Source organism: Alligator mississippiensis, chromosome 4 (assembly GCF_030867095.1).
Source record: "Alligator mississippiensis isolate rAllMis1 chromosome 4, rAllMis1, whole genome shotgun sequence".
NCBI classification, from domain to species: Eukaryota; Metazoa; Chordata; order Crocodylia; family Alligatoridae; genus Alligator; species Alligator mississippiensis.
Genome location: NC_081827.1, coordinates 95,191,850 through 95,206,979, shown reverse-complemented (window position 1 = coordinate 95,206,979; position 15,130 = coordinate 95,191,850). Strand labels below are relative to the sequence as shown.

At 40.1% G+C, this 15,130-nt stretch overlaps 1 protein-coding gene across 2 annotated transcripts in view; it reads right to left on the bottom strand.

Moving 5' to 3' along the window:
* Positions 1 to 15,130, bottom strand: part of CDK17 (cyclin dependent kinase 17) — a 161,704-nt gene that overhangs the window by 5,102 nt on the left and 141,472 nt on the right. For both annotated transcript variants that reach the window (XM_006275444.4, XM_059726342.1), the window contains exons 9-15: positions 14,028 to 14,090; positions 8,149 to 8,272; positions 5,519 to 5,639; positions 4,878 to 4,975; positions 4,486 to 4,591; positions 3,861 to 3,903; positions 704 to 794 (exon numbers count right to left, since the gene is read on the bottom strand). In XM_006275444.4, coding sequence (XP_006275506.1) covers positions 704 to 794; positions 3,861 to 3,903; positions 4,486 to 4,591; positions 4,878 to 4,975; positions 5,519 to 5,639; positions 8,149 to 8,272; positions 14,028 to 14,090 — 646 coding nt within the window. The remainder of the gene's footprint in view (positions 1 to 703; positions 795 to 3,860; positions 3,904 to 4,485; positions 4,592 to 4,877; positions 4,976 to 5,518; positions 5,640 to 8,148; positions 8,273 to 14,027; positions 14,091 to 15,130) is intronic.

Here is a 15,130-nt window from a genome sequence, read left to right as displayed (position 1 = left end):
ATCACTTATTAGGGAAGACTGACAACACTCCCTCAGAATACTGTACTACTTAGTGTATTTTTACTAAGTGTGCGTGCACCTATACACACAATAAGCAATAAAATATTCTGAGGAAGTGCTGTCAATTTTTCCTATAACTGACACACACATATATACCTATATACACATATAAAGTAAACAACATAGGCCAAGATGTGGTTCAAATCTCCCTAGCCAAAAGTTACAAACTGAAATTTGGTACATCAAATCTTGGGGAAGAACCACACCACCAGTGTTATGAATCTTCCCTGAAAAAAAAAAATTTAGCCAAAACCACTCAGCTAATTCATATTACATTTTCCATTAATTTCACGAAAGCCTAACCCATATTTTTTAACATTTTTTTTATTGTCAAAAGAATTTTGTCCAACTGCTTATTAGAATAGATGCTTCTCTGCTAAAAAAATAAAAGCATCTTCGACACCTTGTGCAAATATTCAAACCACTGCACTTATGTATCAGATGAGTCTTTGAGAGTTTTGCTTAAGAAAGTTAACCATCTTGTGATGGAACATTTTTCAGTCCATTTAAAGAAGAAGGTCCTGTTGCAAAAGATCTTTTGTCATATTTAAGAGTTCAACCACAGCTCATGCTTCATGCTAGTTCATGATAACATTTTTTTTTTATCCAACAAGATGGTACACTGCTACTTTATTCTTCTTACTTTCAGGTAAAGTATGTATCCTTGTTCCAAGACTTCTGAAGTATGCATGTTTCATGGCTTCTTCTGCTGAAATTCTTTTTTTAGATTCATACTGTTAAAACAAAAGGAGTATTTTTTAGATAGTTTTTTGCATCCAGGTGACTTACCCTTAAGAAAAAGCAGTTTTATTAGATCATTCCCACCAAAATGGTACTTTTTCTGAATTTTATTCACATATTCTAACATGTTACTGAGGCCAGCATTATGAACTTACAGACATTTTAAAAACCTTATACAACTCTTATTTTTGCCTGCCTGACATGGATTACATAAAAAATATAATGTAATTTTCTTATACGTTTTCTAGTGACAATAACTAAAAGACTGAAATTTGGTTATTTCACATGCCAGTATCAGTCATGAGGTGAGATGACATCTATTCTTATACATGGAGATTTTTTTAAAAGTTACAAATGAAGGCATTATGCTTTATCCAGATGCATTATCCCTTTCTGTGAAAGGGAATTTCATACAATATCCTACACAGAACAGTTGGAGATATTACTCTGGCATCTCTAAACTAATGATGGTATACAGTTGGAAGGAAGGGTAATGAATAGGGAATAGATTACTCTAGATGTACGTTGTTCAATGTTCTCCCTCTAAAGCAGGAGTTGTCAAACAGGGGTATGCGTACCCCTGGGGGTACTTGGACTGGCCTTAGGGGGTATGCACGAGCGGGCAGGGATGGACTGCTGCTGCCTCTGAGGAGCAGGGCTGGGGTGGGATGAGGGCAGTGGCGCCCCTCTGCAGGGCGGGGAAGCTCGCACATGATGGCCGCCGCTGCCCTCACCCTGCCTTGCCCCAGCCCTGCTTGTGGGAAGCGGTAGCACCCCATCCCCGCCTCCCTGCTCCATGTCCAGCTGCGTGCCATCCCCCCACCCCCACTTGGGATTTGGACGCATGCTATTCCTCCCCCACCCCCGCTTGGCATTCAGCCACTGGGTACACAGACTAAAAAAGGTCGAAAACCCTTGCTCTAAAGCATCTATTTTTGCCATTGTTGAAGACAAGTCAGGGATGGACCACTAGTCTGACCCAGTATGACATTTATTATCAGGGATCTGGGTTTTCCCTTTGCCACAGAAAAACATGGATTTTCTCTTTTAAAGGAGTAAAACGCAGGGAACTGCAGGATTCCCCTTGCAGGCTAGCAGAGTTCCAGCCTGCAAGGGGCTGCCTGGGGCTGGGGGGAGTGGGAAGAAGCTGAAAAGATGCAGAGGGCACCACGTGCATGTGCACACATGCACACAGCCAGCAATACAGCCCTAGACAGCGTGGTGGAAACCAACTCCTCCAACTGCCTGCAGGCAAGTCAGTGTGTGTGGGGCATAGGTGGCACACCGGGGGGGGGGGGGGGGCAGATTGAGGCAGTGGTGGTGACTCATGCTGATCCCACATAGTGAGGGAGAGAGTGGGGCAGATGGGGCTGGGGGTGCTGCCTAGCTGGGACAGTGTGCAGGGCCCAGGAGTGGTGTGGAAGTCCACAGTCCTATGGCCCAGTCAGGGAGCAGGGAGGAACCACGGCAGCTTGGGGGCGGGGGGAGAGAGAGAGAAGGGGAATGGGGCTGGCTCCCCACTGCTGTGTGTACTCCTGGGGAAGGCTCAGGTGCCATAGGTGAAGTCTTAGAGGGGCGTGGGGGGGGCACATACCCCCCAGATTTGTGTGCCCACAGCAGGGCATGGGGCTGCAGCCTGGCTGGTCTGGCATTGAGCTGCCTCAGCAGCCTAGTGGGTGGGACTTGGCAGGGGAGGGCGGAGTAGGGCAGCGAGACTCGCTAGTGCTGCCACCACTGCAATCGCTGCCAGGATCCCCTCGCCAACTGTGCTGCCATGGAGTAAGGCCACACCACACCACCACCAGAGTGAGAAATAATGGACCGGGGGGGGGGAGGGGGCAGGGAGAGGGCATGTTTTCTTCACTTCCTCCTGCCACAAGCCACTACTTTTTTCATTTTCAGGCTGGGACTCTACACCACCACCATGGCCTAGCTACAGCTACCCTCAGGCTATCCATGCTGCCCCTGTTCCACTTCCCCTCTTGGGTAGAGCTGTGGCCCAGCACACAAGCAGCTGGAGGAGGTGAGGGCAGCATGGCCCCCCATGGTCTATTACTTGTGCTGCTGGCAGTGTAGTGTTATACTCCATGGTGACACGGCTGGTGCAGGGGTCCTGGTGAGGATTTGGGGGGTTTAATCAAAAAATTAAAACGCGGGTTTGGGGGGTTTTAATCAGATAATTTTTTATTTTTAAACAGAGAAAATCAGGAGCCCTGCTTACTATGATCTTAATCCACAACAGTGTGGTCGCCAGATTTTCTTTGTAATTTTTTAAACAACAACAACAAGGAAGTGTTTACTTCACCAAGAAAATTTGTTGAGCAAGCAAGAAAAATCGTCAAGCATGGGCACCAAATACTATCTGTTCAGTATATGCAGGTGAAAAAACCAGGGACAGGCTGGTATGGATTTCTGAGTTACAGGATGTAATTAAGCAGGAATAATATCTGCCCACTGTCTTACACAGCAGGCAGTTTATAACGTCCTGCCTTAGAACTAACAACTTGGAACAGACCCTTCAGCAACCTAACTTAAGAACTCAGCTCACTCCTAAAATAGATTCCTATGATGCTGCACATGCAATCCATTTTGCTCCCTGAACTCAGGGACAGAGTCTAAACAGTGTATTCACAGCCACAGACATTACTTAGTGAATTGTACATGCAAAGCCATATGCATAACCTATATGGAAAGGTAATTTGTTACCTAAATATTCTCTCATACATTCAATTTCTCTAAGTCTTTAGTCTGACTCATTATTTATATTCTTTACATTTATCAAGTGTAAGTCTTCTAAGCTCAGCTTTAACCATCAATCCATGTGAGAATTACCCATCTGGATTTAAACATTACTTTATAAAAGCATGGAAGAGAAAAATGAAACTATTCAGACATCAGTCCCCAAATTTTTGGAATCTATCCGTCACTTTTTCAGCCACCCATAATTAACCCATCATCCATTGTACAGTTCTGTATAGATTGATTTTGTGGTTTTGATAACTCATTAAGAAACCACAAATATGGATTTAAAGAATTTTAAAACATAAAAGGCATCTTACTTGAAGAAACTTTGCTATCAATTCAATTCCTTCGGAGTCTAGCCTAAAAATAACAACAACAAAAAAACAATGGAAATATTTATAAAGGCAAAGTTAAAATGCTGTCAATTGCATAAATGATACTGATCTCAAAACAAGAATGTAATTAAGAATTAACGAAATCATATGGAGTGTGTGTGTGTGTGTGTGTGTGTGTGTGTGTAAAAGGTACCTGGATACAGGACATCCCAGTATCTCAAAGACCTGCTGTAAATACATAGTTTGTACAAGTTATAAATGGCAAATTAATGGACAAAAATACCCTAACCCTTGGATTGTTTCTCTATCGCCTGACACAGCCATATGTACTTGGCTGTATGAATATTCCTTTAGGAAGGTATTAGCAACTGAATCTCATTTTCTTTAACAGTAGCAAGCAAAACTATCAGATATTCATTGATGGCGTATTTCACATTATTAATCTCAGCCAGAAGCCATTATTAATATCAGTTTACAGAAAGACGAGTGATCTTTTAAAGGACATAATTTAACATATAACAGTGAAGTACATATGGAAACTTATTCACATGTACAAATGCATGTAGCCACTGCAGGTGCAAAAGTTTTAATAATGAATCATAATTACCTTGGTGCATGGTTGATTAGAGGCTGTGGCTTGTATTTGGGAAAGTTGTAGTTCCTAAATTCATCATTGGAAGAGATTCCTGGCCATGTTTCTTGACATGGAGTCCCTGTATTCAAAGAAGAAACCGAATCCATACAGATTATATTATAAATACAGGTTGGAAATTAGCATTTGACCTTGTAACATAAAATAAAGAAGAGAAAAACTTATGTCAATTTGTTTTGCTGTACAGATTCAATTGTGTACAAAATAAGCAACAGTATGTTTATACATCTTCATTCAGCTACATGTAATGCAAAATAACTTCCCCTCATTAAAGAGGAGACTTGTCCTTTATAGTAAAAAATTCATTTTCAGAAGAGTAATGTTACTGTTAAAAATATTAAATTTACCAAGGAGTCTAAAAATTAAGTGCAATTCATCTTCAACAGTTGAACCAGGAAAGAGAGGTCTTCCTGAAGCCATTTCGAAAAATATGCATCCAACACCCCTTTATGAACACAAAGAAAAAAGAAAGATAAATTAGTGAAAAATAAACTCTCTTTAAACTTTCAGCTTTGCCATTAAACATATTTCTCTGTTGCAAACATTGTAAGAGATTAAAAGTAAAACCAAGGGCTGACAATTACTGAACAAAACCTCTGCAATACCTAGATTAAGCAAAATATGCACATAAAGCCAGGGAATGCCTGGTAAACTTGACATCTGAAGTAAATTTTTAATCAATATAATACAACCATGTCACAATAGATGCAAATATTCAGTATCACTGCTGGGCATTTTAGTCAGCAAAAACATAAGGAAGGCTATGTCTCGTACCCCCCTCCCATGCAGAAGCCTAAGGTACTTTCATTAGTCTTCAAAAAGTAGGACCAATACTCCCCACTGACTACATATTTTAAATGTAACCCTATAGAAGTCATCTGAAGCTTCTGAGTAGTGATACAATAATACTGAGCTACAGGAATTTGCAGACATGTATAATACTTTACTTAACTAGAAGCAAAAATTAAAATTATAAAACTAAACATACCACATATCAATTTGAGTTGAATATTCTGAAGATCCAAGAAGAACATCAGGTGGCCTGTACCATAATGTGACAACTTCATTGGAGTAGGTCTTTGTAGGAACAGACTTTGCTCTAGCCAAACCTTCATAAAAACAACAAAATGTAGTTATGCAATTCTCCTAATTATGTTTACTTCTACACACTTTTATTTCTGCTTCTTTTTGTTTTTTTCTTTTTAGCTAAGCAGTTTTAAGGGATGCAAAACAAAGATTTTCTACATGAATGGAATAACATTGGCCATTCACAACACACCAACCTTAACTTTGAATGAAATAATACTGATAAAATACTGAAATAATACTGATAAAATATGAGGTAAGCATTTTTTCCTGAGTATAGAGTATTTTGGCCAGTGTGAGTTATGATGGTGCTTAGTATACTTTTCCTTATTTTTAAATCCTTATGGTTTGCAAAAAATTATTTTCTCTTTAGAATCTTGAAAATACAATACAGAAAGATACTGTAAATTATAACAGAAGAATGGTTTATGAACCCAGGCAACAGACTATAAATGAATTATCAGCACAACCCTTGAATGATAGCTTATACTAAATTATTTAAATAGGGTTCAACCAAGACTTTAAGAAGGAACATTAAATTATAATGGACTGATACAATACAATACTATCATGTCAAGTTAGATTTATATATTCAGTATCGCAACTGTGCAGTCATTCTGTAATGTGAATTATTTTGTACTACTTAAGTATAGCATTTTAAACTACTGAATCATTCAAAGTCAAGTCTACTCAAACAATGAGAACCCAGATAATAGGATACCTTGTTCTAACCTTGTAAACAAACATTTTGACATCAACATATAAATACATACAGATGAAAGTTCTCATCTAGCTGATCTCTGGATAGTTATATATAAAACCATGTTCCAGGGGTTTAACTCTGCTTAAACTGGCATAACAGGTTGGAACAGTTTATAATGATAATTGTTCCATCTAGCTATACCCTTCAAATAGCAATAGCTTAAAAAGGCCCCATTTGCTTGGCAATTCAGGATATAGGTAACACTCCTCAAACAACACAACAGTGATCTATCAGACAACTCTGCAAGATTAATTTATTGGAGTTTCTTGGGCCCTAAGCTGAAGGCAGCTATCTGTCCTATAAAGACTGTAGTACCAGCTACAAAAACACTAATAAAGTTACTCTTAAATCTCAACTTTATACATTCTCCATGAACATTTGCTCCCATTTTGATGACCATGAACCACCTGTATCAGCCAAAATATGTATTCCAGTTCAAGACACAGAAACCAGTCTATCTGCAGCACAAATATATAACTGCATTCAACCCCTGGCCATTTGCCTCTCTAGATGAACCATCATTGGTTAAACAGTGGTTTGTGGAATATTTCTTGATGCCCAACACTGAATTCATACAGGACTAATCAATATCTAGAGAAATCCATAAAAATGTGAAGGGTAGAATTCTGATCATATCCTACATATGGAAAGTTGGTGTTAGAAGTGCTTGATTACTGTTAAAAAATGCATTAATAATGGCTGCCACTGTTGAGAATGCATGGGAGGGGGGGCAAAGAAAGAGAAGAAAAGACTGAGTTATAACCAAACCACTTCATTCTGAAAATATGGTATAAGTTACCTGGGACAAATTAAAAAAAAACCCACAACGATTGGAAGTGGACATATATGGTGACATATCAGATAGGAAAAAGTTCCTTAATTTAAAATATCAACTGAAAGAGTATAAAGCAGGTACAAGAGCCGTTGTCAGCTCTGAGTGGGGAGAAGGCTACAAAAAAATGATACACAAAACTCGAATGGCAAATAGAACATATTCAAATGGCTGTGAGAGTTAATACAACCAAATACATTGTTTGTGCACCCTCCTCCCCAACTTTCTTAATATTAAGATAATTAATTTGTGTCAGAGAGGGAAAGATGGAGGAGACCATAATACAGTGGCTAACAAAGGCACAGAATAAACTCTCAATGTTTAAGGAAGTGTTTAGCTGGAAACAAACAAAAACCCACTGCAGTTAAACAACAGAACTGTTAACTAAGGGAAGTGAAGCAAACAGAAGTAGCTAGATGACTTTCAAAAAGTCAAATGACAAGTCTGGAAAAACAAAAATATTCCCATAACTTTAAACACATGTATTAACTGCTCCCAGGGGCTTGGCTAACAGGGGCATTCACACCAAATGTGTTTTTTTTTTTTTTCCAGGAGTTTCCATTTTCAGGGACAGATCAGGGATACAGTATACTAAAGGTATCAGAGCTGTCACAAACTCCAGTGGCAGAAGGGAGCTTGTCTATTGATAAAGTATGGTTTTCCATTCCTCAGTACCCAAGCAATAACAACAAAGGCAGGATCTTGCCAGCCATATAAAGCTAGTCAGAACAACACTATCTTGGCTTCATTTACAGTCTGAAGATACACAAAGGAGCAATGTCATTATGTGCTTTCAGTGGTTAGCTTTCTGTTCCCTATGTGAACAAACGCACTTGCAACCTTGCAGAATCCCAGATAAAATACCTTCTTTTCCAAGGTTTTCCTAATACTGTAACTCAAAGAAAATATTAAATAAAGCAAGAATTTCAGTCCATACCAAAGTCTGCTAGCTTTAATTCTCCTTTCTCATTAATGAGTAGATTCTGTGGCTTTAGGTCTCGATGTAGCACCTTCCGCCTATGACAGTATGCCAAACCCCGCAGAATCTGATATAAAAAGAGCTAACAAAGAAAACATTAATACAAATTAGATTTTTAAAGAGGTTAATGGATAAATGTACAATGCTGCATGTTACACTGACCACAAGAGCAGGTTTTTGGCCACTGAAGAGCAATTATGTTGCTCTACTGCAAGCGAGACAAAAGCCTTCTTAAATAGCAAGTCACTTTCCCATGCTAATGTATTCTGAATATCATAACTATTGTTTACAGATGTAAGGCCTATTTATGCCACCCAGATAATATAACATTATAATGCAACACTAAACTCAAAAATCTCAAGAGAGATTTATTTTGTTTCACAGAAGAGAATCAAGGAGCTGTTTAAATAAGCATTTACTAGCATACCTAACGACACTAATGCTTTTCCACACGATGCTCTCTGACCAATCTGAACTTTCCTTCTGCCCTAGATCTCTTTTTAAATGCAACTCTGTTCTTCTATTCCACTGTGCAAAGCTATGGCAATTATTTTATTCTAAGGCAGTAGAAGAGAAAACCAGAAGATACAATTTGATTTTACCTCTAAACATCAGAGAACTATCAATGGGGAATATTAGTATCATTATCTAACTTTATAGTTTCCAGTCTAATTTTGGCCTTTTCCCTTTGCATTAATAACTCAATGAAGATGCAGTCATGCTCTACCTTTTCCTGTTCCTTCAAGCTGGCAAACCACAACCAGCAGCTACAAGTTAATGAGTATTAGTGCTTTACATAAAGAGCAGCTGCACAATGAAAAGAGTCTAGTGTTAAGCAGCCTACTCGGTGCACTATGGAATTTTATAAATAATTACTGCTCTACAATTACCCCTGCATATGTATGGGGGTAAAGGAGAGACCCACCCTTGATGCTTCTGGCTAGTTATAGTGGACAGCAGGTAGTTGATCTGGAAATACAGAAAAGATACTTCTGTAGAGCAGATTCGTTGTGAATTAGGCACTTTCAGTATAGAGACATTATAATTATGGGCATCAAATTATAGTGATACATGCTGTTACACTGTAATAGTTACATCTGCATATTTCTCTACTGATAAAAATGTAGCAACACTGCTCCAGCTTCATCCTGAATGAAACATGGGTAAACATCACAGTGATTTAATTGACTTCTTTTGCTACAGGAGCGTACAGGCATAACAGTTATAACAGCGGACATGTTCTTCCCCCACTTTTAATGTGGTTAAAGGTACATTTGTCCACAACCTTCGGAGGGAGATACACTGGGAAACTGTTATAAACATTTTTATCATGTCAAATTATTTTTGTAGCAGATGACAGCACCAGTACATTCCTCACATAACACAGACACACTTGCACTGCTGTTTATATCTATTTATCTTATTTTGCTTGTATGACAATGGGATTTACGAGCCCTAGAACCAGAGGAACTGGGATCACCTTTGTTAAAAATGCAGGTTATGCAGCAATATGCCTTGCACCACCTACTCACACCCATATTGTTACACGACTGTAAGCATACATTTATACTGTCTTCCTCCTTGCCACAATCAGGAAAACAAGCCCTGCTTAATCACACCTTGTCCATGTGTACCCAAGCCCAACAATTAGCTAGTGCTATAGAGGGATCCTGAGCAAGTGTTCCAATACCCAACACGGTCTTCAGGTATGAGAGACCTTGAGAGCTGTGTTCTGCTGTTCTGGGCTGCACAAACTGGGACCTCTCGAGCCATTTAATCTACATAACTGCCAGCCTTTGGCACACACAAACCAAAACAAGGGTGAGGTTTATTCTTAGCAGCTGTCCCAGGGCTGGCAGTCAGGTGGCCACTAAAGGCACCTCAAGTGATGTAGGAAGCACTCTTCCTTGGAGACAGACATGTCATCTCAGTGCACAAGACAACTGTTACTGACCCTTCAGTAAATGTGCTTCTTTGATATATGTAACAGTTAGTGTGGATCAAGCCTTTTAGTGGAAGCAATGGGGCAAAGACCTAACTGCCTTTAGATGGAAGTGATTTAAGTTATGCAAGGGATTCTATGGCCTGGTTGCCTGCAACAGCAGGGGACTGACTCAATGACCTAGGAAGTCACAACAGGTCCCACATGCACATACCCTTTACACATAAGATTAAAATCTTTTGAAGAGCAATATCCACTGGGCCACATCCTGTACTTCCTCAAGCTCCTATATGAATTGCATAGAACTGAGGGCAGGGTCCCAGCTGCTCCCAACTCTTACAACATAAGGCCCACATTAGGTGGGGAATCTGAATGCTGTGGGGGAGAGTTAGGTCATAGGATCAACACTGAGTACAGCATCTTAAAGAACTACAATTGTAAGGTAAGCGTAACTGGCTGTGTCCTTCCACGTAAAGCAGCTGAGGTGGTTTCCCAGCACAGAATAGTCTCACTGTCCCAATCTAAGCCTTTTCTTCATCCCATTACAATTTGTTTCTTCAGTGTAAAACTAGTCAAAACATACAGAACAGTTCCTCTGTCCATCCTAGGCTAACACTATCAGCTCTCTACTTCAAGGACTACTGCAAGGGCCAGTGTCATACCTGAACCTTTTATTCAGTTGAGCCACTCATTTCATTTTAAAATTACTTGTTAGTTTTCAAGGTAGGACTGCTAATTGAGCAGGATGGCCTTCCAACTGACCCTTCAAGGAGCAAACTGCCCTGTTACAGTAAATAACCCTTTTTCTTAGAAAAAAAATCCATGAAGATTTTGATTCCATTGTGGGTGACTGGCAAGCAGTGTTTTCAGGATTGCAGGAATGACCGCTAAGAAAATCAGTTAAACAGAGACAGGAGCACTGCTCTCTAATATATGGCGCTAGGAGTCACAGACAAATCTGGATCATGATAGGCAACGGGTTTGAACTGCAGCAAAACAGACTTAAGTAAAAGCCGGGGAAAAACTTCCTCAACTAACAACAAGAAAATGGAGCAAGCTGCCTTGGAAGCTGCAGTGTCCTTTACTAGAGGTTTTCAATAAACAGCTAGGAATGGCTTAGGAATAACAAAGCCTGAATTTGTGGAGGAGGTTGGCCTAGTTGAAGTCCCTTTCAACTCTTTGGGGGCATCCACATGAGTGTGCATGGGTGCTTTACGGAGCCTCAAAGGTTTTTGAGTTGGTGCAAAATGCACTCTGTGCACATGGTTTGGTTCTCCACGCTGCATATTTACAGCATGGAGACAAATTTAGATACTGGGAAATCCTGGTATAAAAAATAAAAGTGCACCAACAGAAAGTAGCGTAGCACATGTGGCAGCAGCATGTTGCCCAAAACTGTAGCCTGGTCAGACAGAGCCATGCTCTGACTGCTGGCCAGGGTCCATGTGCTGAGACTGCAGCTGCTGGAGCTCTGGGAGGCCTCCAAGATCCCAAGTAAGGCTACTGGGGCCAGCACCCAGGACAATTTGCTCCGCACCAGAGCACACATGCAGGGACATTCTCTGGGGACAAATAGCAGCCTCACAAATATATGCTGCTGCTATTTTCCCTGGGGAAATGCACATGTGCTCTTGTTTGGACGCAACCCGTTATTCATGCTATAATAATGCTTTACAGTTGTAAGAGTCTGTCTCCTTATTGTAGCTGTGCAGATCCTAGAAACTGGAACAATGGAAACAGACTAAAGATTTTGCTCGAGCAAGCTTTAATGTGCAAGAGTTATAGCCAGAAGCGGATAACATTGTGCAACATGATGAGTTATTGCTTTAATCTCTGCGATGAAACAGCAGTCGCCAACGTAGCTAGTTCCATGGCAATCATACATGCATTTAAACCTTTTATGCTGTAGGAAGGATAAGTGTGAATATGGCCAAAATGTATGAGAAATCAGGAAGATCCAAAGAATACTGATATGAGAAAGGAAGTTTTCATATTCAATTAATTTTTTACTCAACTTCACTGTAGCAAGAAGGTGGAACCTGGGCTCATGCTTGTCCGAGCAGGAAAATTCAGACACTTTGCACTAGGTCTGGTAGAAACATATCTATTAACAGATACCTCCACTGACAGAATATGGAATCAGTGCTGACACTGATCATAGCTGTTTAAAGATTTTGGATTCTCAGAAAAACTGCCAACTCATTGCTGACTTGTATTAGGTGCAGGGCTAAAGAGTAGCAGCCTGTAGGCAGTGTCAGTTCTACAACTTGATTGCTTTGTTACATATAGGAGAAGACTGAGTACCCTGGTTTGTTTTTGTAGCATACTGATGACAAATGTCCATCGCTATACATCCTGCTGGAGTGCTGAAAAAACATCTGAAGGGCAGGTGCACAAAGCACTCCATCCCAGATAAATCTCTAGCATCATTGTCTAGCAAAGGGATGTCCCATTTATCCGGACTGAAATTAAAAGGGAGTCTTTTATCTGTCTTGAAGTTATGAGTTTGTTTATCGTCTATTTTGCTTCTATTAACTCTAATGTCTGTGATGAAATAAAGGATTATTTCTCATGGTTCACCATGAGGCCCAGCCACATGTACAGGTTTAGAGCAGAGTTCTGGCTTAATAAGAGTTTCCTCTGATCAACTACATGTCCAAATAAAGGAAGACATGAATATTCTTTTTCCTTAACTGTAACATTTAAAGCATGAGGAATGGGGTGAAAATTGTTGAATAACAAAATATCTGACAGGCAGTACTTGTAACTGGAGGCTACCCTAAATTACTGGTACTTCATATAGGCCAGATGATTTGAACTGGAAGTCCAGAGATACTTCGGTAGCACTCAACCCTGCACCCCTTTAAGTCAGGGGTAGCAATTATTTTGGCTGGAGGGCCACTTAAGTTTCAGTATCCCCTTGAGGTCCACACTTCTCTCTCTTTCTTGCCCCTATTTCCACACCACCTGATCACACTGCTTGGAGCTGCAGAACGCTCTGATCCCCAGCCCACCCAGAACTGAAGCATGCCCCAACCCCCACCCTGTCCGGAGCTGTAGCATGCTCCAATCCTCACCTGCTGGCTACGTCCACAGTTTACGCCACCCCCCACCCAATGTGCTGGAAGCAGCCCTGGGCAGGTGCTGGCATCAGCTGTGGAAACAGCTGGCAGATTCTGGGTGGGGAATGGGGCATTTGCCCAGTTCCACAGCTGATGTCACCAGCAGCCCTGCCCTCCCACCTGGTGTGGTGGAAACAGGTCGGTTCGCCTGGCACCATCCGGTGGCCAAAGCTGGAGACTCCAGCTGCCTGCAGGCCAGATCCCCCGAGTTCATGACCCCCAGGCTAGATACAATCAGCTGGCAGGCCACATCAGGCCCACAGGCTGTATTTTGCCCACCCCTGGTCTATGTCTTACACAAGTATATTACAAGAGAACTCAAGTCGCAAAGAATGTACAATCTTGTCTCAACAAATGAATACAACAAACACCAGTGGGAAACTCTGGGAAGTCAGATGAGAGCAGCAGTTGTACATTTTATTTTCCTATTTCAAGAAGAGCAAAAATAAATAGCAGACAAATGTGCAGTAATTTTAGCTAGAGTGATCTAATTTCCTCTATAAAAGAAAAAGTTATAAGTGAATGAAAGCCCTATTCAGCAAAATAATTGGCTTGATATCTCTGTTGTTCAGAATTCAAAACCAAGCTAAACTGACCTAAGGGCTTGATCCAACTTCCCATTTAAATAAAATAGGCCCAAACATGCAAAGAAACAAGTGGGTTTTTTTATCCTTAAGTGAAAAACAAATTTTAAAACCTTAAAATGTAGAAAGTAACTTCTACATGATCAGAAAAAAATTCTGAAAAAATCAAACAGTTATCAAAACACTCACTTTTACATTGTGCATACTCATGATGTTACCACAATCATCCATGTACTGCTTTAGGTCCTTGTCCTGTCCAAAAAAGAAACCAAACAGTCACCACTGCTTAATATAATTTTTGTGACTATCTTATCTGCATATGGACAAAAATTTTGTCAGATATCTTACGTTTTTCTTTTTTTTCCTAAAAAGACTCCTTGTTCTGCAGAAAATTTTGAGATATTTTATCACAATATTAAATACCTAAACATGGAAAACTCCAGCTATTTCTGTTAATTATACTGCATTTTAAATTCATTCTTCCTCCTCCAAAGTTGGTAATTAAGTTGAAGTTTATTTCCTTTTCAAGTTACCTGGAAAACTACCAAGTTTTTATGATTTTTTTTAATTACCTGAATCGATTCCATACACAGTACAAAGATATAGTTAGATTATGCTCAGTAAATGTATCTGTAATGTGGAATGAAAAAGGCTAAAATGGCACACGTGTCATGACTTTGATTATGTATACAAGTGCTTTGGTGCATAACTGTTATATTCTCAGCCAACTGTTTCCTACAGTTCATGTCCTTCATGCAGGTGAGCATTTCCTAAATTAGATGGCATTAAATTACTTACAGTGCAACTTTGAAAACAAAAGATCAAACGCCAAACAATTCAGAATTTGACAAAACATGTTTGGACAGGTGTTTTCTTGGATCAGTAGTAGGCAGTTGTGATATGTAGACTGGAAGTATTTACAAATGTCATGTTAAAACTGAAAATGAACTATTTGTTTAGGAGGGGCCTAAACAATCCCACACTTCAGAGACTTCTACTGATCAATTGTAGTGGCCTGGAAGGCACTCTCTCTCTCTCTCTTTTCTTTTTTTTTCCAAACACAGTGAAAGGCGGGCGTTTTGACTGTAAGCATGCTGGTGCTCCTGGCAGAGTATCTTGTTCTGTCAAAAAGGAACTGATTGCCAGATTTGGGGAGTGGGAGGAAATTTCTCTCCCAAAGTCAGATTAGTAAATTGTTGTGAGGAAGGGTTGGGGCTGGTTTGAGGCCTGGGTGTGAAGTCTGGTTCTCTTCTTGGGATTTGAGCACACATTACCCATATAACTTTCCTGCC